General features: G+C 40.1%; 2 protein-coding genes across 7 annotated transcripts; one reads left to right on the top strand and one right to left on the bottom strand.

The window, feature by feature from the left end:
* Window positions 1-347: 347 nt before the first annotated feature.
* On the bottom strand, window positions 348-18,482 carry ckap5 (cytoskeleton associated protein 5). 5 transcript variants are annotated; one of them, XM_079568045.1, is made up of 45 exons: window positions 18,372-18,482; window positions 17,098-17,194; window positions 16,050-16,243; window positions 15,478-15,684; window positions 15,186-15,357; window positions 14,953-15,082; window positions 14,778-14,878; window positions 14,600-14,713; window positions 14,412-14,516; window positions 14,145-14,234; window positions 13,651-13,815; window positions 13,435-13,563; window positions 13,202-13,354; window positions 13,016-13,117; window positions 12,761-12,871; window positions 12,513-12,605; window positions 12,232-12,417; window positions 12,061-12,155; window positions 11,758-11,941; window positions 11,515-11,660; window positions 11,274-11,448; window positions 11,078-11,191; window positions 10,876-11,004; window positions 10,564-10,758; window positions 10,377-10,491; window positions 10,220-10,305; window positions 9,957-10,070; window positions 9,284-9,406; window positions 8,994-9,143; window positions 8,726-8,929; window positions 8,501-8,636; window positions 8,235-8,428; window positions 7,984-8,156; window positions 7,443-7,469; window positions 6,515-6,682; window positions 6,295-6,415; window positions 5,863-6,042; window positions 4,836-5,023; window positions 4,313-4,388; window positions 3,156-3,344; window positions 2,953-3,075; window positions 2,791-2,874; window positions 2,555-2,714; window positions 2,293-2,411; window positions 348-1,550 (listed from the first exon to the last, which is right to left on the bottom strand). In XM_079568045.1, exons 2-45 carry the CDS (start codon window positions 17,152-17,154, stop codon window positions 1,317-1,319), a joined length of 6,111 nt encoding a protein of 2,036 aa, XP_079424171.1. In that variant the 5' UTR covers window positions 17,155-17,194; window positions 18,372-18,482; the 3' UTR covers window positions 348-1,316. The 5 variants fall into 5 exon arrangements, with proteins under 5 accessions (XP_079424171.1, XP_079424170.1, XP_079424169.1 ...); XM_079568044.1 differs by lacking the exon at window positions 7,443-7,469 and adding an exon at window positions 7,331-7,396; XM_079568043.1 differs by having other exon boundaries at window positions 2,791-3,075; window positions 7,443-7,466.
* A 1,086-nt stretch (window positions 18,483-19,568) lies between these two features.
* Window positions 19,569-23,377, top strand: cstpp1 (centriolar satellite-associated tubulin polyglutamylase complex regulator 1). 2 transcript variants are annotated; one of them, XM_079567178.1, is made up of 9 exons: window positions 19,569-19,791; window positions 19,961-20,063; window positions 20,132-20,262; window positions 21,042-21,126; window positions 21,303-21,388; window positions 21,490-21,697; window positions 21,904-22,013; window positions 22,916-22,979; window positions 23,058-23,377. In XM_079567178.1, the coding sequence occupies exons 1-9, from the start codon at window positions 19,749-19,751 to the stop codon at window positions 23,224-23,226; spliced, it is 999 nt and encodes a 332-aa protein (XP_079423304.1). In that variant the 5' UTR covers window positions 19,569-19,748; the 3' UTR covers window positions 23,227-23,377. The 2 variants fall into 2 exon arrangements, with proteins under 2 accessions (XP_079423304.1, XP_079423305.1); XM_079567179.1 differs by having other exon boundaries at window positions 23,068-23,207.
* The last annotated feature ends 103 nt before the right edge of the window (window positions 23,378-23,480 follow it).

The following is a 23,480-nucleotide window of genomic DNA, read 5'->3' as shown; positions in this document are numbered from 1 at the left end:
TTTCATTCATTGAAAAAAGTTTCCTCAATAGTATTTTCCCAATCAAAGCACATTTTATTTGGGAGCTTTTGTTAATGGACCCCGTTTATACACTCCCCATGTATGTTTTGGCCCCCAGGGAAATTTACTTGGAGGTGTGCCCCTCCGACTCAATTCAGGCTTCTTATGTGGCTCCTTATGAAAATTAATTGCCCACCCCTACTGTAGAGCGAGGTTGCAAATACTGTCAGGTGCATAATTACAACACTAAACAGAACTAGTCAAAAACATTACTTTATTGCCATTTACACTATGGATTATACAAGGAAACCTGGAGCAAGAAATGTAAGACATGACTGACACTGGAATTAAATACAAAACAAGTTATTTATTTAATCTGTCTTTCCTTTGTCAACATTCGGCTACAGAACAGAAGACCAACAGGACACCTGTGGTCATCTTGGTAAGAAAAACAGGATTATTAATAATGAGCAGCATTTAGTAAGCAAACTTATTTACAAGAAAATAAAAACAATCACCCACTTCATGGCATGCTCTTGAACCTACATACGAACACAGTGGATTCTTTCGCCGAAGGATGGATCGGCCCTGGGCCCTGCACCATAGCTGATAAATGTTAGAGCCAACTACTACATACACTATTTACAGCCAAGCGACATAACCAGCTATGAATTAAAACAACTACCACTGATCTCTGTGAAGTGTGCCAGTGATCCTTCAGTAAAATTACCTAAAAACAGTGGTTATGGTTGAAATGAGTGCAATTGTCAGACTCCGGAGTGTGACAGAAACTTTCAAAACGGCAATTTAAAACAAACAAGACTTAAAAAAAACAACAGCTTGAAGATGGAGAGTGAGAGAAGCGTTTCGTGACAGTTAAAAGTGGTATCACGAGCCTTCAAATATATACAACATTTTGTGCTATGAAGAGAAAATGGAGGTCCATTAAAAAAAAGCAACTGAAGGAAATGGGTAAAGTCATAAACATAAAAAACAAGACAAACAAGGACATGACATGAAGGCAAGATAAAAGTTCAGATGAGAACTAAGAAATGTCTTTAGCCCTGATAATGGAACAAAGTACTCAAGTATGAGATGGCTTTGTATAATTAGGATATGAAAAGGTTTAGGGGAGTCTTCTGATGCATACAGGCATGCAGAAAACATCTGGTTATGGAGATGCATACCAGTGAACAGGCACAGTGGGTAGAGTCAGGCTCAAACATATGGCGAGTCTACCCAGTTTTATAATGCACAGGTAGCAGGGCTTTTATTGAAAACCTCGTGGTGGTAGCTGAGGATGAGTGGAGTTCTCTCTACTGTCGGCTGCTGTTCTTGATCCTCTCCAGACGTTTCTTCAGGTCGTCCAGGTTTGCAGCGGGTGAGGAGGAGCGGGCGTGTGATGGGGAGTGAGAGTTGTGCTCCTGTTGGTAGTACTCTCGAGACTCTTTGAGTTGGGACAGTTTGCTCTGGAGCATGTCTGTGGAGGAGGCCACGGAGGGTTTGGACAGGAGGGGGCGCTGCTGAGGCTCATCATCGCTTCCGATGCCCTGTAGGAATATATTCAGAGGTTTGAGATTTTTTCCGGAAAACCATTTATTTAAGCAGAGCTTCTGCCGGGCTGGACAACACGAATTCAAAACTTTAATTCAAATAAAATATTTTTATTTGTCAAACCATGTGAATAATTTGAAATTATATTTCTCTCCTCCTTGATTGTGGAGCGGGTGGCGTGAGGGAGGGCAGGGAGTTCAGCTTCCCGATGGCCTTGCGTATGCAACTGTTCTTCAGTTGACTGGAACCTGAAGACCCTTTTAGTAAGATTGCTCGTTCGATTTGATAAAATGCTGATGTATAAAGTACTTCTCAATTTGCATTGTTGACTGCAACTGCTTTAATCCAACATTGTGAAGAACAGATTTCTCACAAATTTCTCAACCTTTGTAACACTTAAAATGCCCCTTTTAATGTACAAAGGTACAGCATAATCATTATTATTAGCTTTTATACTCCATGTTTGAGAAAAAGACAGGGACTGAAAACGTGATTGATAAATACTCTAAATTAGGAGACAAAGTGGTTCTTGGTTCTTTGAAAACCCTGTTTAATACAGGAATTAGCCAAATAGAATTTGGTCTGCAGCATGCAATCGAAGCATCATCAATCTATGCACCACATGCATGTTTGGCATTTCTGTCCAGAGACATTTCCACCTTCTTTCTTTAATTGTGTACCTTAAAATCGATTATAATTCATTAAAAACAGAAAGGAGCTCTTTAAAAATGAACTCACCCTTGTGTTTTCCAGGCCTTGTCTCTGACGCAGGATCTTTAGCCTTTCGTAGTACACGGCAGGCTTCAGTTCCTCATTGTGGCTGCTTAGAGTGGAGTCAACACTGTGCTGAGGGATCACTATATAAAATGCAGCACATCAGTTAATAATAATATTATACTAATCAGAACAACATACATTTGCCATAACAACGAAAAATTACCATTGGTCAACCAGTGCTAAATATTTGAGTTGGCGTCTATAAAACGTTTGAGAAGTGTACCTGACGACGACTGGATGCGAGTCTTAGCCTCTCTCTCAGACTCGATCATCCGAAGGCCTCGCTCCACGTAGCTTTGAAAGAACTGAGAGGTGTTCTTTAGGAAGGGCTCCACATCGGCATCAGAATATTTCAGTTTGTACTCATACAACTCCGTCAGGCCCTGGAGAAAACATACCATGAACAGAGTTGGCTTAAAGATATTTGAGAAGAGGGCACAAAGCGTAAAAGTAGCCAACCTCCTTTGTGTTCTCTTTGGAGCCAATCTTCTTGAAGATTTCAGACAAGATATCACTGACTTTTGCCTTTGACATGCGATCATCCTGAAAAAACAAATAAGAAAAATGTAGCAAAACTGCAAGGATAAAATAACTCAAAATTAAGAGGAGAAGTGTACAAACCGCTCGATGTCCGGACTTCTCGTTGCCTCGGTCACTCTTTGGTCCCGACTTGACCGCGTGCCTCAGATGGGCCTCCAACTCAGACTCATTGCGATTTTCAATCATTGACAAGTGGTCTAGGATCTAAATAAAAAAAATATGAATAAAAATTAAGGCCATAACACACAAGTAGGACGTAGTAACTGTTGTTCTGCACGCATTACCTTGGCCCCCATGAGTTTGCACAGTGTGTGTAACAAAGTCTTGAGCGTTCTGTGAGGCACGTCGCTCTTCAGCTGCTTCAGTTTCTCTTTGGGGAAAACCTTCATAAAGTTGTGAGCGTCCAGTAGGATGCGGTCAAGGTTAATACTGTTGATGGTCTCAGGGAGGAAGCGGATCATCCTCCACAGGCACTAGACAAAGATTTAAAATCATTTTCATCTCAATCCAGTAAACCAGGGCTCGATAACTGCATTTATCGCACACACCGCTATGACCAGGCAACCGTGATCACCGCATGGAGTGTTTAATTACATTTTACTGAGCATACTTCAATGTTTATGTGTAAATACGCACCAGAAGGGGGGTCAGAGACTGGAGTCTAGCAGGAAAACTTGCCTTAAAAATCAACTACTGCCAACTTTTCCATAATAAATTAACACCAATCCGCAACTTTACAACGTGGAGAAAGAAAGCAAAACTATCCCCAACAGAGGTTTAGAAAATAAAAAAACAAATTCTAAAACTGTGTATTGTACGATAGTATCCAAGATTTCAGACTAATGTGAGCCTATTTCTTTTTCTTTTCTGCTTAACACTTAATGCTTTTAACTGTGAGAAAGCAGAGCTGTGTTACACTTTTTGACATAGCTTTTTAATTTAATTTAATTTAGCCACAAAACATCAGTTCAACTTCAGCTAGGACTAATAAACGAGGAGAAAACATGAGGATGTCCAACATGTTATAGCCTCTTTTTGCACGGAGCCGCACAAGTCGAGTTGCAAAGTCATCAGGACTGACATGTAGCGAGACAAACGGCATTGTCTCCAGTCTCAGAGGAGGCATTTTGGCATCGGAGGACATGATCCCGCGGCGAGTCTATAGTAGATTTATGATAAGTGATGTGGCTGGAAGTTGACATCTGTCATGCAGATGTCATGTCATGAGCCGCCCACCTTATTATGATCACATTAGAAATCGCCACAATAGTGCATTTCTGTATCGTCGCAAGCATAAATGTTTGAAAATTGCCGCACCTCCTACTATATTTAGCCTAGGTTCCCGCAACGTTCCCTTGCTGCCATTCCTACAAATAAATACACCACACACGCGGCAGCCCTACCAGGGACAACTGTAAAACTTGGCAAGAACAGTGCTTACCTTCATTACCAACTCCGAAAACATTGGAGATCCTCCCGACGTAACCAAGCTGTCCTGCAGCAGCACCAGTAAAGCGCTGCCCAACACAAGAAAAAGGTCCCATCGGAAATGTGATCAAAAGTGTTTTAAAGTATAATGCACAAGAGACTTGCTATTCTAGGTTTTACAATAATTAAAATAATAACTGCAAATTATGTCATGTATGGAAAACTGGTAAAAGTAATTCAGTTTGTGGAATCAAAATCTCTTTGCTGGCAGACTATAAAGTGAAAGTGAAGTTAAAATAAGACAATTGGTTGTCTTATTAGATAATTGGCTATTAGCAAGACCCAATTTGTGGCGATGAAAATTAGTCAAAAATGGTAAAAGTCAGCAGGTGGGGACTGGTACTTGAGCTACAGTAAAAGTACATGTACAAACCAGAATAAGCCCTTTATGATGAATAACTTGCAATATATAGCTCACATGTAGCATACATACACATCACAATCTTTCACTGAGTGATGAATGAGGCTTTCCATACCTGAGAATATTTGTCTGGTCAGACTTCTCCAGCACTTTGACCACCAGCAGATTGACCGAGCGAATCAGCTGCTGTCCCTCTTCAATATCCTCCACTCTGCCGTCCAACATCAGCGTTATGAGCCCATGCATGAGGTCCTTGAGCACTCCCATCGATGCTTCTCTGGCCAAGGACTCCATAGAAAAGAGCTGAGAACACGAGGAAGTTTATGAACAGCAATGATATGCATTTAATTCAATACATATTGTATACGCGCCACAAGAAACATCATATGGAGCCGCCGGTCTGTGCCCTCCTCTCTCATCATCTTCCGCTTGTCTGTACTCAATCTTTCCCCCTTGGCCCTCGGCTTGCCTGTGGTCCTCTGACCTCCTCTCCTTGCCCCTGTACTCCTTCGATTACCACCATCCTCAGGTCCAATGCCTGAAGCTATGCTCTCGGTCCCCGGAGTTTCAGATCGTAGCGAGTTTGCGTGACAGAAAAGAAAGCCAGGGCGTGCGACGGGTCTCGGTGGGCAGTGACGGGATAAGATAAGATAAGATGGTACTTTATTGATCTCACAGATGGAGAAATGGATAGAGCCAGCTTTAGCTCATTTTGGCTGAATATGTCCAGAAGAGACGCGGCGGAAACTTCCAGGAAGGTTTCTTGTTTTAGAGTGGTGTTTCGCCTTGACGTTAATGTTCAAACTAGGGCAGGCAGATATACGGTGTTTTTCCCCTTTTGTCGAAGACATGGCTCATTATGCAGGATAAACAAACTGCTAAATAGAATCGCTACGTGTTCCTGCCATCGAGCAGAGGGCGTGACGGACAGGTGTAAAACAACCAGATTAATTTTATTTAATTCCTATAGTTATGGCAGACTTGCGTAAAACAGGCCGTAGATAGTTGCAGAGTTCACTGTGATAGAAAACAAACCACCCATACTGCCACTGGGTCACTGAAAGGTGAAATCCGCACCAATATGAACCTTTCCCCCCCTTGCATAAAGTTACATAATGCATCTTTAATGTTAATGAACTCACCGACAACATGTTTCCTATAATGCAGCTGTACAATTTGAAGATGTCCTTCTTGTCCAGCCGCTCGTCAGCCATGTGCGAGTGGTAGATGAGCCTGAGCTGCATAAACGTGGCAATCAGGAACTGGTCGATGTGTCCTGACATCACCTCCGCTTTGTCTTCCTGGCGCAGCACCTCGTCGATCTGCACAGACCATCATGTTAGTTACAGAGCCATTCGACACAACCACACCAACACTACATTCACACGGAGACAAGATCGGTGTGTCTTGCCTGAGGAGTCAACTACAGCGTGGGCACCGGTCGGAGGCGGGATTTGAACTGCTGGCCATTGGATTAGGGCTATTTCTTACTTTACTGAATTTTTCCACTTTTTATGTAACTGGTGTTGAACAATAATTCACTGTCAGGCCATTATTCTTAGCATAACATTTACCTGGGCAAGTGCTTGAATACTGGTGTTGATGTCACCACTGGCCACTTGAGAGATGACTAAGTTTATTGTGGAGGACGTGCTGTTGTGCAGGTCATCAAAATGTGGCGAGACGGGTCGCATCCTAAAAAAAAAAACGTAAAAAAAACCAAACATTTTATTGACATTAAGCGCATTCGGTAGTTTGCTTTTAAAGTGAGTTTGTGGTGAATGTGCATTTTACTTGGGCTCTGGGATCATGACGGGCTCCAATAGTTCATCCAGCTTGTGTTGGACCAGGTCTGGCAGCTCACCCACTGTGTTCTGGTCCATCTCAATCATGTCCAGGTCCAATTGGAACTCTTTGGGTATGGAGGGGTGGTCGCTGTGGTGTGCATTCTGACGAGATTGACTGATTTGGCAATAAACAAAAGAGAAAAGTAGCAAATTTGAGAAATTGAAATTTGATGAGGCTTGAGATTAAATGGGACATTTTGGGACATTTGGAGGGATCTAAAATATGCCAATTTTGTGGATCATTAGCACAGTCCGTAACATTTTATTGTGGTTATTGCAGCAATAGTGCAAACTATCTCACTAGCAAAAATATCATTGTGACATTTTACTAAACTATTAAAAAACAAGACATTGGCCAAATCAAGACTAAAATGGAACTAACTTAGGAATAGAGCAACTATATATTTTAAATACATTGCACAAACTTCCCAAAACATCCGTCAACCAACTTGATTACATGTGTCAACAAGCAGATGATGCTTTACAAAGGACGAGTAAAAAGCAGTGATCAAAGACACTGAAAACAAGGGGCTGTAAAGCAGAGGAAGTACAGTCTTATAATGCAATAAAGTTTTCCAGCAGCCAGCGTCGGGTTTCAAAAATATATATTAAAAAAGAAAAAAAAAGCAACAAACCACACCAGTCCAACTGATGTTTGGCAATACAAAGGAATGTGTTGAGAAAAGCAGATTGCACGTTAAATAACTTTGCAATATGGAGTGCACAAGATGAAAAGCATGAACACAAAAACATATTTTCTTACATAGATAAATAACATGGCAGTTCAATAAACATCGATGCCTGTTTCATAGATTTTGGGGCAGCATTCCTGACACAGAGGAGACGGGAGCAGGAGAAGTCAAAATAGTACTCACATCCTATACGTGCGATACATTAGTCTGCTCCAGAAAAGAAGGCAAGCAGAGCAGAAAGAAGGAAACCACACAGGAAGAGAGATGGAGGGTTAAAGAACACACAAAGGCTGCTTTCAAGGACATTTAGGAGTATTTGAAGTATCAAATGTCAATGAAAGCAACCTGCCATGCAATGACAAAGTAGGTAGAAGAGTACCGCTTAACTGCAGTAAAGAGAAACCACAGACAGCATGCAGAAGTTACAACTACATAGATTACTACTCATTTCATGTTTGAAAGGCTCAGAATGAAGGCATGCAAGAGATTAACCTTTCTATGAAATTATAGACTTCAATAATATACAAAAGAAACTTCAAAGCAATTCAAAATACAATATAGGCATGGGCTCAATGTTATTTACCAACTCGACATTTACAGAATAGTGTAGCCAATACCATAGCATCGCTCTTCCTCCCATTGTGAGAAAAAGGGGAGAGTGCAGGTAAAGTAGTAGGAGCTTTTGATTATAAAAAGGTAACCATTGAGAGTTCAGAGTACTTACTTGAGTTTGTTGGGATCTTCCTGGGCAGGCTTGCGGAGGAAGGTGGCGTTGGGGTTGGCTGGGTGCTCCCTCTGGGTCTTCTCTGGGGCGCTCTGTTTGGCCGGAGGTGCAGTGGTTTTCTTTGCCGAGCGTTTGATCCTCTCCTCCAGCATGCTCATGTCTTTCTCTGACAACTACAAAAATCAAATGGAGTTTTTACACAAGTTTGAGAGACCTGGGCTGTTGAGAATCCCAATCAATTTTTTTCTTACATTTCCAATTAGTTTGTAGACCTGTTCTCCACAGACGTTATACACGGCTACAACGGTGTTCAAAGCTGCATTGCGAACTGAATTGTCCCTATCACCGATGTGAACAGCTATTTCCTTCAGAGACTTTGCAGGAGTGGGTTGGCATACATTCATCCCATAGCCCTCAATCAAACAGCCCAGCTCCTCCAGACATTCTGCAGACAGGGCAGACTTTCAGCATGGACAAATTAGGTCAAATTATTTAATGTCGCCACAGCAGATGGTACCTGCTCTTTGCTTAGAGTTCTTGGACTTTGTTCCATCCATGAGGAAAGGAAACATCTTGGAGGCTGGATAGACCTTACACAGCATGCTCAGTATAGCCCGGACATCTTTACGCACAAGATCTTTGGACTCTCCAACCTGCAAGATTACAAAAAAAAAAAAAAGTATTCCTACAAATGTTCATCTTATTATATTTGAATGTGTTGTAGAAAGACAAAATCACTGACTTTAAGAATGAGATAGGGCACGAAGGAGTTTGCCTCATATTCAGTGAGATGGTAGTTCTCGTGGTTGAGCATGGTGAACAGCAGCTTCAGATACTCCAGCACCTTCATCAACACTGTAGTGTTTGTATCAAAGAAGCGCAGAGTGAACCACTTCAAAATCAGGTCCAAACAGCCGATGGTGGCGTCACTTTCACTTTCCAACCTCTGCCGAAAACAATCGTTAATATAATAAGTAACATGTAAAGATAGGAACAACTTACAAGCTCACCTCAATCATGACACCAATGGCCTTTACTTGTCTCTGGAAGTCAAAGTGGAAAAGCTCATCAAAGAGCCATTTTGCGAAGCAGGTGGTCATCTGTGTCTTTAGTTGCTCCACATATTCATCTCGAGGAGTAATAAAATTCCACTTCAAGATCTAGAAAAACAAAAATAAGGGTACATTTAATTGGATAATAGATTATGACATTAATTGAGCAATTAATTTAAAATGGTTTCGAGAGTACCATTTGGAGCAACACACTCAGTTACCGAAAGGTTTGCTATGAGTGAATATACCTTGAGCTGTTTCTCTTCTTTAATTCTCTGCTCTTTGGCGTTGGGAATGAGTATGAAGATTGGCCCAGACTTATCTTCTTCATCCTTTACGGCTTTGCCAGCAGGCTTCTTGGCAGCAGACCCCTGAGTGGCAGACGCACTATAGTGAGAACATGTCTTTTTAACAGCACAGTCGGAAGAAAGGCTATCGGTGAACAGAAACCACTGAGAAAATGTGCCACAGTCTCATGCAGTAGTGATTGGACATTCTTATTCTTTTGGACAAACATAATTAGTTCAATTGCAAGTTGTTAATATATTTACACTGTCACCCAACGAGGTGCACTCAGTAACGTGTTAGTGATTAGAGATACACGTTAGAACGCTTGGAGGTTCAGGAAGAGAATGACTAAGGTTAAGATCTTGCAGACTAAAATGCCAAGTAAAACTGCTCAATCCAGGTGCTCTGAACTCCTGTCAGAGTGTTTTGTGTTACCAACTCGCAAAAAGACCAAAAGGAAAAAACAAAACAAAAAAAGGGTCCCAAGAAATATACATTAACACCTTATGCAGTAAAGAATAATCATCAAGCCATGATGTCATAACTCAATAAAGGTTGTTTGGAGCTTTAGTAACACAACCGAGTTCAGAGCAACTCTGTTGAGTTTTGCGACGACAATGGTTACACTTCTACCTGCTGACCGCCAGCAGCAGCCTTCCCTTTAGCAGGAGGCTTTTTACTAGCATTATTGTCCTTGTCCTTGGAGGGAGGAGGGAGAGTTGGAACTTCTTCAGGAGGGGAAGGGGGCTAAGTGAGCAGAAAAATATGTAGAACTTAGGCAAACAGCATTAACGCAAGTCAAAATGAGGACAAGGGTGAGGACTTGGCTCAGTAAACAATGGCATCTTAGACAATTGAATAATGAAGACTATGTTTAAACCAAACACTTCAGTTACCTTTCTGACAGCTGGTCCACCACCTTTAACTTTCTTCGTTTCAGGTTTACTGTCAACATCGTCATTGGCAGGTTGGGATCTGGAAGCTACAGACAGAAAAATCTTTGTAAGGTATGATCTTTACAAGACCTTTTCAGACTCATAAAAGTAAACAAACCAGAGGGTGCTCGGCTAGTTTCTTTCCCAGCAGCTTTAGGAGGCGGCACAGGTTTGGCGGGCATTACTGCTCGGGCCTTCTCCAACATTGCTACCACCTGATCTTTTGAAGCAGTCTGCACAGATAATCATAATTTAGTAAAAATAACAAGCACTGACTTTATGATATGTAAATAGAAATAACTTACTTTGAGTTTGCCAGTGGCTTTATTCATCTTGTCATAACCCAAGTGCATCATAAACATAGGCAGAGCATCTTGGGCCTTCTTCCTGACGTCTCCATTTCTGTCTTCCAAACATGCATATAACTGGGGCACACACACCATCAAATCCCCTGGCACAGTCCTCAGGCTCGGAAGCTTCTCTGCCAACCAGCTTAAGAGCTGTAGGATTGTAAATCATTAGAAAAGTAGTCCTAACATGCATACAACATTTGATGAAGTGTCTTTGAAAATAAATGTTTTAAGAAGTTTATTCTTGGTGAGTGAAAATGCCTGTACCTCTTGTCGGAGGAAAGGATTCTCCTTCTTGAGCTCCTCCGACAAGTCTTCTCCCTCCAACCACTCCTTCATCCCAGTCTGCTCCACCCAGGCCTGCAGTGTGGTCAGGGCAGCTGCCCTGACATTAGCCTACAGAGATTCCCATATCACCATGAACATAAGTACTAAATTACAACCATTTTAGTAAATGATGTGGGCCTACCTTACTATCTCCCAAAACTGTGATGACCGGGATACCAAGGGCTTTAACATGTTGCTTCAGTCCTGGTCCCATTGCTGTAGCAAGTTGCTGTAGGATAGACAGGGTTTGCTGGACCTAAGAAGTACAATGTTTTTATTATCATGTGTGGTAGTGATGCCAAAATGGGCAGCCATTACAGTGCAAGTCAAATACAAACCAGGATTTTATTAGAATCACCGAGTCGTCCTTTCAAAGCTAGTGACAGATCTCCGATGTTGGCAGTGATAAATTTGGCGTCAGAGATGATGGCTGAAGCCTCATCTAGACCCTCCTTTCTAGTCTTCCAATTCTTGTCTCCAATTTTAGAGACCAAATCAGAGGTAATCTTGTCACTGCACAAAGTAAAATGTTAAGAATAGAAATCTTTGTTTCCAGTCCAGTCTTGTGATGTTGATTACCTAATGTCAGTTCTGGGCAGTAGATCCATGATGTCCTGTTTGCCACCATCTTCATCAGCCTCGTCTGCATCCTCTCCCTCTTCTTCCGTTGCTCCTCCCGTCTTCTTTGTACATCGGATTGGAGCTGGAGGAGTCTGGCCCCGAGTCTAAAACACACACAAATCAATACATTTGTATCTTGTTTATTTAATCCATGGCCTTTTGAAATCGCATACATTCTGTAAACGAGGAAAGCACTGGTACCTTTTCAAATTCTGCATCTATCTGTGAGAGGAGAGCAGGTTTCTCATCTTCAAAGAACATCCTGAGAGGCGCTCCCATGTAGAGGTACATAACTCCCAGCAGAGTGATGGCAGCGGTTCTCACTGCAGGGTTGGTCGCCCCCAAAGCCGTTTTCACATTGTTGATGAAAGCCTTCACATTTATACTGAGAAAAGAGAAGATGACAATCCTCAGTTTTTTTTTTTTGTCATGACAAATCTATTCTAAAATGTAACTTTGGTCTTTTATATACGTAGAAAAAAAAAACAGTAGTTACAGACGTACCCAGTGAAGCCAAACTCCTTTATGGCATTAGCCAGCCAGTTGAGCGATTCAGCCTGATTCTTTGGATTCTTTTGTGCAAATGCCAGGGATACAATCTAAAAAAAAAGACAAGCAGACATTATTTGCTGTTGCATGTATCAGCCAAAGATTACAATAAGTTATAATGCTGACCTGCTCAGCCGTCCAAGGAAGAGAGCAGGACTCTCCAATAGCAGTAAGTGCTTCTTTAGCATTTCCACCACATTTGATGTCACCAACTTTGTCCACCAGTCCATCCAAGACCACAGAGGCAGATGTTTTTGAAAACTGCCCCCTCTGAGCAACGAGTGCTACAACGTGAAGCTTCATTTGCATGACCTGTGCCAAAAATTAAAAAGCTTTAGACATATGAAAATGGCAAAAAGATCATCATGAGAAGCAGGAGAAAAAAAATAAAAATAAGAAAAAACTACCTGGAAGTTAGTCTCTTTCCAGCCAGGTTTTTTCGATAGCATCCTTACTAGGGCCTGGCAAGGCATTTTTCCTTTGTCCATTGTCTCAACAGCCTAAAACAGCAGATGAACACACACACTGAAGTCCTGCTTAAGTTGGATAGATTGGCCTTCTACAAACATGTTATGAAATGCGTGATTCTTGTATTTTCGCAGAATCTAAGACCAACATGAGGCTAAGGATCAGTGAAGGAAAAAATAAAACCTACCCGCTGGAACTCTTCCATACTTGCGAGCCTGTCCTTCCAGTTTGCAGAGTCCAGCTGCTGTAAGCAGGAGGCTGGAAGTACACCCCCTGCCAGATCTTCACAGACCTCAGGCTGACAAAAAAATATATTATTATTATTTTTTCACAGACATTTTTACACCTTTTCTGACATTCAGACATGCATTCCATGTGTGTGGGCAAAACAAACAGATTCAATTTATATCTGCCAGAAGCTCCAATACTTTTGAGCACATACCGAGAGTTCACTTTCAGTAAACTCTTTGGTGTCCGATGTCTTCTTGGTTTTCCCACCAGCAGCAGAAGTGGGTTTCCCTTTCTTAGCTGGACCGGCAGAGGGCTGTGAAATGGATTTTATTTAATTTTATATCACAATCTCTTTTACAATAATAAACAGTATTGTAAAGAAGGACATGGTCATTACCTTGGAGGCCACAGAGGCCTTCTTGGGTGGTGCAGCAGATTTTGGTGCTTCAGCCGGAGCTTTAGCAACTGGCTTCTTCTCTGCTCCGCTACCTCCACCGCCAGCAGCCTTCTTTCCTCCAGCAAGCTCCACTTTGTCAGCAGATTCTTTAATCTGTGAATATGAAGTTAAGATGACTCGTTAACATGTCCTAGGGCCCACTGTGCATACATTCAACATTACAAGTCACTTACTTTGTCCAATTTGAGTTTGTCCAAATCAGCCAGGAAAGGGTTAACTGCTTTTTCTCCCACCACTTTCATAGCTGTACCTAAAGCTTCAAAAGCAGCATCTCGTACCTCTGGGGCAGAATCATTTACTTGCTAAAACATAACAAGAAAGACCTTGCATTAAATATTAAACAATTTATTTTTGTGAATATTAAAACAATACTGTATGATCTAGTTTACCTTGATGAGAGCTGCGCACAGGGGTTTGAGAACACTCTTGGGTAATGTGGTTTGAGTACAGTGTCTCATAGAGCGTGCAAGAAAAAGCGAGGCCTGCTGCTTTATAGAGGGATTTTTGTTGTCCATCACAGCCAAAATGTCTTCAGACAAGTTTTGTAGAGTTGTCTGGAACGTAACATAAGACATACATTAGAGTAGAACAGGGGTCTCCAACCTTTTTTCACCTGGGTTTAATTTTCATCAATTATTCAAAGAAAAACAATAAGTAACTATGGGTCTTGGGTGAAGTTCACCTGCAGCCAAGAAGATATGTAACTTTATACTTTACTCTATTTACCTAAATATTTGGAGAGAGTGTTCACTATAATTCACTAAAATTTGACTATCATATATAGAAATACAGAAAGCCTTTGGAGAGCTAGCGCGCGAGCTACTGGTTGGAGGTCCCTGGTGTGGAAGCTTCTTATTCAAAAGTGCAAGAGGAAGGTACTTACAGTGAGAAAAATCGCATCAATTGCCTCCTGCAGGGCTTGTACAACCTGTGGTTTCTTCTCCTTGAATTTCTCAAGAATAGTTGGGACCACCTGGCAAAACAAATGTCCAATAAGCTCATGACCGTCGAACTTCCCAAATCTAATACACATACTTAAAAAAGATGCTGTATGGCTGCACTACCCTTGTGATATCATGACAACCTGCGTATTAACATCATTCACCATCCTGCAATACATTATGGTACTTATTGAAAGTAGGATACTCACTTGTCCAGCATATTGCCCAAATTTCTTTCTTAATCCAGAGGCCAGAGCAGCTAGACATTTAGCTGCCATGGAAACAAGCATCACATTTGCATCTTTTCCCACAACCTGAAATTGCAGATATAAAGTTGTCATAAGTGGAAATTTATAAGGCACCCGTTAATCACATATATTTTGTGCTGCTTTTGTACCTTTTTCAAGGCCCTAACCAAGTCTCCGTAGTCTCCATTTTCAAGTTTAGGATTCTTAGTCAAGGTTTCAATGGCTTCAAGAGCTTCTTTTCTCTCCTGCCATTTCTTGGCCTCCTGCGAACAGTTTTGAAAGAGTTTAATTCTTTGAACTATTACTTTATATAATAACAAAACTTACAATTTTGTCATAGAAGTCTTTGGGCATCTTTGCGAGAATCTCCACAGCCTCCAGCAGTTCATATGGGTCAACTGCTGTTACCGTTTCCTCAACATCCTCCCCTAAAAACAAACAGATGGAAATACATTAATCTGTCAAGCTTCTATACAGTTGGGAAAATTATAGACATTTTTACCATCTGACTGATCTCCTTGTGCCTGCTGCTGTTCAAACTTAGCCCTCAAGTCCTGCTGGGAGCGAAGGAATCGTGTCTGCTTGGGTGGAGCAGTGGGCAGCTTCACCCATTCTTCCTCCAACTCTTTCAGCTAGAAGGGCGAATGATACAAAGAGATGTCAAGCTTTATATAAAAAAAAAACAGTGTGGACATGTCTATCCATTTCTGTTTGAACAAACACAAATGACCCCACCTGTACAGAGTTGATATTCTGCAGTGGAGGCCGTAGTGCATCTCTGATCCATTTGTAGATTTCAATGGCTAGTTGTTTAGCTTCATCCCTCACAGCCTTTTCTCGGGATTCAAACTGTTTTGGTAAAATCTTCACCACTGGCTTCAGTGTAACTATCTTTGAGCCAAACTCACTGCAGGGTAAATTATGAAATAAAAAATAAAAGTAAATAAACTTTTAGTCATATTTCCAAGAGGCACTTATGGTCACGTATTGCATCATGGGATATAAAACTCACAAGATGAATTCTTACCTTAGGCCCTTTCTGAGTGTTTCGATGCAAGCTACCACAATCTTGGGGTTTTTATTATCGAGGCCTTTGATCAGTTCATCCTGAACAACCTCAGCCTTCTCAATTTCAATGTAAATCAAACAGATGTCCATGCCAAGCTCCTTAGCTTTAGCTTTGGGTTGGTTAAAAACTTTGGTGACCACACCAGACACCACCTCACCAGCAGTTCTATAAAAGAGCAAAGATAGTTACACCTTTTTCATACCACAAAACAAAGCTTATTGACAATTTTGTACTAACAACTACCACTATAAAATGATGCGCTGTTATATTGTGTAAACATGTTTTGAAAAATTGAAAATATCTGTTCCGAAAAACAAAGACAATAGCAGCCAGATGGTGCTATATCTGCAGTGGTACAAGGACCAATCCATTTAACTTGTATTGACAACAGGAGCCACAAGCATATGTTTCAAGTATCATGTTACTAATCGTGAAAACAAGTCAAGAACTTAATGCCGGAAGGGTAAATGACCTTCTATGGACCTATGCTGGTACATTATAAGAACTAGTTCCATGCTTGCGTAACTTACTTGCCAGCCACATGGGCATTTTCAATAAATGCCAGGGCAGCCTCCAAGCCTTTGAGTTGAGCCACAGCATTCGACTCTGTGACAAATTTCTTTACGAGTCCCAAGTACTTCCCCCATTCTGGGCTCTTCTCATCTTCTATCTTCTGAAAGAGCTTCAAAGCTTCTTCATAACCATTTAGACGGGCCTTCCAAACCTATACAGAGAACAGTACAAATACACCACACTTTAGGGCTGCAACTAACGATTATTTTGGTAATCGATTAATCTACCGATTATTTTTACGATTAATCGATTAATCGCTTGGCTGTGAAAGGTGCATGGAAATTGTATTTTTTCAATTTTTTTTATCACATAAGCTAAAGTGGCGCCGCTTGAGGACATGTTGATGGAGTAAACTTAAAGTAAACGTTTGTACAAGGCTATTTGTGCTAATTCTGCTTTCTGATTGGACGAGACAAAGACAGATATTTATGAAATTTACAATGTACAAAACACTGCAGACCCTCACTTTAAAAACAAAGTAGGTTTTCATCCAAAATACATAATTTTCATGTCTTTTTTGCTCTACTTTAGTCTGTGTTTACTAGAAAACGATTAATCGATTACTGAAATAGTTGACAACTATTTTAGTAATCGATTAGTTGTCGATTAATCGATTAGTTGTTTCAGCCCTACCACACTTATTTTTCTATTATTACGAATACTACATCAAATTAAAAAAAACCTACAGGCAATATGTGATTATAAAAAGGACTGGAGATTTTAACACTGCTGATGTTCTACACTGGGCCAGCCATACGCACCTTTGTCAGAAAAAAAAACCTTTATCTAATCTGATTTATCATGGGAAACTCACCAGGCTAATCTTTTAGACCAATTATTCCCATACTATAGCTTTGTTAGACAGACAAACAAAACACTGTAGGCTTTTATGTCACCTGAACATCATAACATAACTTTGCTTTGAAGTCATTGTTACCGTTATGTATGATCTAAACAGGTCAGGCCAAGAGGAAAATATTCACAGAACTGTTGTCATCTGCTCACCTTATGTTCACATTTCTGGTCAATGGGAAGCTTCATCCACTCACTATCGTCCCCCATGGTGACCACTCAGGGGGTAGGCTTCCCCAAATCTACTTAACTGAAAATACGAAGTCAGATCACACTTACACAATCTTAGCATACAAAGAACAAACACAAACATTAAGGGAAAAAAAGCTGGAATATTGCAAAAAAGATGAATATACAGCAAGTACAACATGTATAAAACAAAAATGTGGCAATCAAATGTTTCAAAGCTGCAATGACATGTGAAAGCAATGTCAATGTATCCCAGTGATGCTCTCTTACACTTTGCCCAACAGGATTCAGCTGTCATTATGCTTCCCGCTCAAGAATCCCTTTTTAAAAGCATAAGCATGTGACCAGCTAATGCACATTCAAGGAGAGGCGCTTTAGTTTGTATCGATCCAAAATATTATGGCAAATGCACCAGATCCATCTACAAACTTAATGTCAAAACAACATATTATGCTGATGATCAAGAATAGTTTACTAGTGAATAATGAAAACTAATCAGACCAATACTATGAGAGCACCTTTGAAAATGTACACACTTAAATTAGTAATATTTTTTTTTTTTTTAAAGGCTGACTGAGATTTTGGTTGTGGCATACATCCTTATTCCTTAGTAGAATACAGCAAGTTATTCTCTTTTTTTTTACCAACATCATATGCGTAGCTGTGCATACAATATGCATAACAAACATACAACTTAGTAACTACTTGTTCTACTGATCTTCTAGGCTTCAAGACAACAGTCTGACCCGCTGGCGTTACACGGATGCACCACGAAACCCCTCTTGACTGAGCTGTCATATTGATATACTGAAAGTATCGCTGTAAAACGATAATTGAACTCTAAATAGAAAATAAAAACTAATAACATTCGCTAACCAGCCTTAACTTGGCTCTTGCTAACTTAGCAACAGCAGTGACAGCTGCTACGCTAACACGTTCACCCGCTCGTTCCAGTTAAAGCCTGTTTTTCTGAAAGGTTATCACTCATTCTGGAGTACTGGCGAATTTTAGACTAAAATGTCTTGTAAATGTATTACATATGGCCTTTGGCAGGCCAATAGGGTGGAACTAAGGTAATCGGGATACAGGCTAACCTTTCATCCGCGCCAACACAGCCAGGCCTTAACAACGCACTTTGCAGTGACATCGTACAAACAAGGCAGTGCAACTTGCTACAATATGGTCAAGTCTACTCTTAAATGCATATATGCCGAATTATACATTTTTACATCGCATACCTGTTTATGCTTCTAGAAGACAATGCGATGCTGGCTTTCCAGTTACAGACGCAGGCGATAATGGAATCACACTGAAGAAACCCGACCTAGCTTTATACAAGTGTCGTCAGTGTCCATCTAAATAACAACTCTAGCTTCCGTTTTAACAAAATAAAATTTGACAGCCTAAACATTATGGACGCCAAGAATCCAAAACATATAAGAAAAATGTCATTTAGCTACAACAGTACTTTTGATGTCTAAATAGGCTATGATTGTAGCATATTTACAGGATCCTTTTGACATTATGCGATGAATCTTAATGTAGTGTTTCCGGTAAAATGGGGCGTCTACGCATGTCACCTTCAGTACCTTTATGAAAAATATCCAAGGGCGGTGAGATCTGAGAGGCGGAGACAGAGCCACCACCCTGACAACAACGTTTCTATGCTCTTTTAGACCGATCTCATTATAAAATTCACTATTCTTGTCCGTATGAAACAGTTCAGAAAGATAACAAATCATTATGCTGAGCTAAAACCCACAAGTAGAGCATTTACTTCATAATGGATATATTTATGCGCTTCCTTGTTTCACACTGCTCTCAAATCTGATTGGATGCATTTAAACTGAGCCCCTCCTCTAAATTGAATACACTTTACTCATTGGCCCACACACTATTTTGCTGCAGTGATTCGATTGGTAAAGTTAAACTTTGAATGAACTCACATTCACAGAAGTCTTCTTTGCATTCAGTTACACCGCGCTTAAACCCATAGAAATTAATGGCCTAAACCAAACTTACCATGTTCTCAACCCTGTTCCTGACACGCACAAACACAGCGCACTGTTTTTATTATTATTATTATTATTATTATTATTATTATTATTATTATTATTATTATTATTATTATTATTATTATTATTATTATTATTATTATTATTATTATTATTATTATTATTGCTATTAAACATGTGAGTTGTGACTATGATTTTTTTTCACTGAATATTATTACATGTATTATTTGCTTTCTTGTTTGTTTGTTTGATTGTTTGTTTGTTTCTGTCTATCAATCTTTTTTTTTTTTCCTTTTCCACAAGATGAACAACATTTTGAGAACTGGCTTTATCTATGTATTTATCGAATCTATGCGGAACCTTTAACGCAGTTGTTTGTGGTACGTCTTTTTTCTGTTGCTCAAAACATCCCCGGTTTCCATAGCAACTCCTCCACCATCTCAGGAGCATCAGCGGTACTGAGCTAGTACTGCTGCGCTAACCCTGCGAAATCAGGAAATCAGGAAACAAGTGATTTAATTTCAATACACACAAATCATCTATGTTTCGAAAGTAACCCGTGTGTGATTTGTTCGTGGCCTTGTATCCTGGAGAACCAGAATGAGTCGTTTTAATTCCACAGTTCCCGTCGAAGAATATCTCGGTAGGGGACATTTTAGCTTGTTTCTAATTTCAGCTACGGGTGTACGTTGCTATATAATCCTAAATTAGCCCGTTTTGTGACCCATATTAAATAAGGACAGATGAATTAACCGAACGTTTACACAATGCTTTACACAATTGTTCTTACATAATAATATGCCTTGTTTCAGCGGACAGTAATGTGATGTTCTACCTGAATGATGCGGTGACGCAGCTTTTAGAACATAAGGAAGAATATACTCAGTTTGGTGTGATTCGTTATTTTGCAGAATAGTAAGTAGCATGTTTTGTTGTGCAATTTGCGGTCACAATTCATTAATTGTTGTTTCATATATACCCAGTTTCAGTAGTGTGAAGAACAGTAACCACATCCTCTTCAGAGAATATAACTACATAAAGGCTACTCCACACAACAGAACTTCCTTCATCAGAGTTTTCTGGAGGTGCTACAGGCAAATTGGCAAGAGTGGAGGTGAGCAAGACCCTCTTCCCAACCCCATACTTGTAGAAGTCATAACCACTATAGTAGAAAAAAAATGTGTGACTTTTTTGCTACTTGATAGGACATAGAGGGACGGACTTGACAAAGTGTGAGATATCTAACGTAGCACGCACATTAAATTGTATAGTTTTTTCTGAGAATGCGATATTGACTTTTTAAAAATAAATATATATAAATATTAGGGCAACACATCTACTAAATTCTTTAGTATATTTATTACCTTCGGGGTAAACCCCATAGACCCCTGAGATCAGCTGGTTCTGGCTCGCTGGTAGTTTGCAGAGTATGGGAAAAGTCACTAATTTTGAAACTCACCACTTGAAAATCTTTACTTGAGACAGATATTTTTAAATAAAGATTATTATTAGTTTGTACTGACTACTTGTTTTGCATAATTGATACTCGAAATGTGTACCTTTTTTGCGGGATAACGTTTTTCCCCATTCTTCAGTTATTTTTATTTTGTGTGTATTTTTAACTGTATATCCTAAGCACCTTTAGTTTGTACCTGTACATTAACTGGTAACACGGGGGAAAGAGACCTAAATCGCTGTGCAGAACATCCAAAAGGACCATTGATCATCCTATCACAGTGTATCTCAAAACGTATATTTACTGTATGTACTTGATATAGCCTGTGATTTTTCTCAAAAACATTTACTAGATTTGTACACATTGCATATTATAAGCCTCTCTGTGTGACAGTAACTTGATTTCTTTGTGTTCTGTGTGTCTGTGTGTCTGTGCAGATGTACTGTCTATGCAGGAGTACAGGTCCTTGTTACAATTATTATGTCCTGACTTCCCCATGGAGGTGGTTCAGAGTGCAGCTCGGTGAATACACTGTCAAAACTCACCATAACACTACTTGACTGATGATTATCCATAATAATATTTTATCCATAATATTTTTTTATAACTAAAAGTAACCAAACCAGTGGCATACTGGAGTGACACATGATATATTTATTTGTAAAAGCTATTATAATAATACTTGTCATACTTTGAAGGATTGTCCTGATGGATGATGCCATAGACTGCCTGATTTCCTTTCCTGACTTTCTATATGCCTTCCAGCTACAGCTCTACTATCAAGGTATGTGCTGTTTGGTTTGGTAAAACCAAAGTAATTATAACTGTAACTAGTAATAATAAATTTGGATTTTGTGTATGTTTGTGTGTGTGGGTGCTATTCAGAGTTTTTTGACAGTGTGCTGGAGATCTATCAGGATTTGCTTGCAGGAAAGAGTCCCAACACTGTCATTGTCCCCACTTCTACATCCATTGAGCAGCTCCCTCCGGTGGCAGCCGAGGAGAACGACAAAGAGGAGCAGCAGCAGGATGGTGTTGAGACGTCCACTCTGGCACAATGTATAGAGGCCCTCTGCGACCGCTTCAAACACAGGTAATGGAACTTAAACCAGTGTAGCTGTGCACTTCATTTCACTTCTGTGAATCTTTCATTTTGTAGAACATGATAATACCATGTTGCTGTGAAATAATAATGTAATCTGTTTATTTATTTTCATTTATATTTATCTATATTTCAGTTCATAATTGTGTTGTTCAGTGTAAAACATAACAATATAAACAGTATATGTATTTTTTTAGTTATCCATCTAGGTCCTGCATGAGGGAGGTCCTGAACCAAAACGACAAAATATCTTACTACAGTTTTCTTATGAGCCTGGCAAGACATGAAACTGTCAACCAAACTATTGGTAAGTTGCTTTTAATATAGGGAATATTATGGAAAATAATACAAGATATGCCATCTCATACAAGCCTGGGCAGCCTATACACTTTTTTTCTAATACGTAAAGTGTCTGGGACCTCGTTTTTTCAGCATGAGTTCTGATCTGAGGAATTGACAGAGAGATTAACCAATTGGACTACACATACCAAAAAAAAGAGAAAATAAGAGCTAATTAAAATTACACAGACATTTTCAAACAGCGACATATGACTATCTTTTCAGAATGAAAAGATGAAGTTCATGCTGAATAATCCAGGGATATTTATGCGGAAGATACGTCTTCCGCATAAACGCTATAAATAAATGGTTGTGATTGGATCACCACCAAACCTGTGGTAGTAGGAATATTGCTACAAGTGGGTTCCCTGTCGCTCCCACACAGAAAATAGGGATGGCGGGGGTTACAAACTGGCTCAGGTTTCAGACAAAATGGAGTCCCCACATGGTTAAAAATGGCTCAAGTCAAAGTCCACTCATCTTCAGTCTGTGCTCGTCATGGGTTACTCCAATTCAAAGTTTTGCACAGGCTACACCTTTCTGAAGTATGGCTTTCCAAAATGCTTCATGGGGTGAAGACAGCTTGTGACCGGTGCGGCCAGGAACAGGCTTCACTAGATCACACTTTTTGGAACTGTCCTCACAAACAGTTTACTGGACTAAAATGTTTAAATTGATTTCTGATGTTTGTGGAATATGGTTACATCCTGACCCTGTACTTGCACTTTTTGGAGTACCCCCCCCAGTAACCCCATTTGCCCAGGGGTCATCAGAGCCGGTTTGCCAAAACAATTTGATATTGTGTGTTTTAGTTTATGATTTCTTTTCATGGTTTTCTGGCTTGCTAAGCTCCTAATCCTTTGCATTCAGGAGCACTACCGAGCAAAGCTGAATTCCTCATTGACCCAGAGATGGACCAGGAATTAGACAAACTGTAAGAATCATGCGTACATGTCATATGTGTGTGTAAGTATATATACAGTTGTTTTTATAATGATGTTCTCGTGTCAAGAATTGCACAGATCTCAGTGAGCCCGGGCAGTAACAGCAGCGGCAGTGCAGTTGGGGCCCTGAAGGATGTCCAGAGAAAAGCCTCTCCTCGGAAGAACATTCACCACAAAAGGAGGATAGAGGTGGAGAGCGACGGCTCCACCGAGGAGACCGACTCCTCTGAGAACTGAAACTGACAAGCACCGCGAGTCTAACCATCCAACTTACTCAAAAGTCACTCAAGTTATAGTCCACATTGACCTGGAGTATCGCAAACTTTACTATTCCAATTGTTTGTCAAATGAGCTGTTTGCTAAGAATAAAAAAAGACTATGTAGCATTTTAACTTTTTTTTAATTTATTTTATATTTGTTAGGTTGTATGTAAGTCATGTTTGTGAAATAAATAGATCTACATTATGAATAGGAAATTATTGTCTAATTGA

Source organism: Gobius niger, assembly GCF_951799975.1.
Source record: "Gobius niger genome assembly, chromosome: 12".
In the NCBI taxonomy this organism is placed as follows: domain Eukaryota; kingdom Metazoa; phylum Chordata; class Actinopteri; order Gobiiformes; family Gobiidae; genus Gobius; species Gobius niger.
The sequence above is the reverse complement of the archived record's forward strand: the minus strand, read 5'-3'. Positions and strand labels throughout refer to the sequence as shown.

Coding starts and splice junctions, on each gene's coding strand:
- ckap5 (XM_079568043.1), bottom strand. CDS start 17,154: ATGGGGGACGATAGTGAGTGGATGAAGCTTCCCATTGACCAGAAATGT. Junction 14,517..14,599: donor TGGTTAGGGCCTTGAAAAAG/GTACAAAAGCAG, acceptor CTGCAATTTCAG/GTTGTGGGAAAAGATGCAAA. Junction 3,076..3,155: donor GCAAACTCATGGGGGCCAAG/GTAATGCGTGCA, acceptor TTTTTTATTTAG/ATCCTAGACCACTTGTCAAT.
- cstpp1 (XM_079567178.1), top strand. CDS start 19,749: ATGAGTCGTTTTAATTCCACAGTTCCCGTCGAAGAATATCTCG. Junction 21,389..21,489: donor GCTACAGCTCTACTATCAAG/GTATGTGCTGTT, acceptor GGTGCTATTCAG/AGTTTTTTGACAGTGTGCTG. Junction 22,980..23,057: donor GACCAGGAATTAGACAAACT/GTAAGAATCATG, acceptor TCTCGTGTCAAG/AATTGCACAGATCTCAGTGA.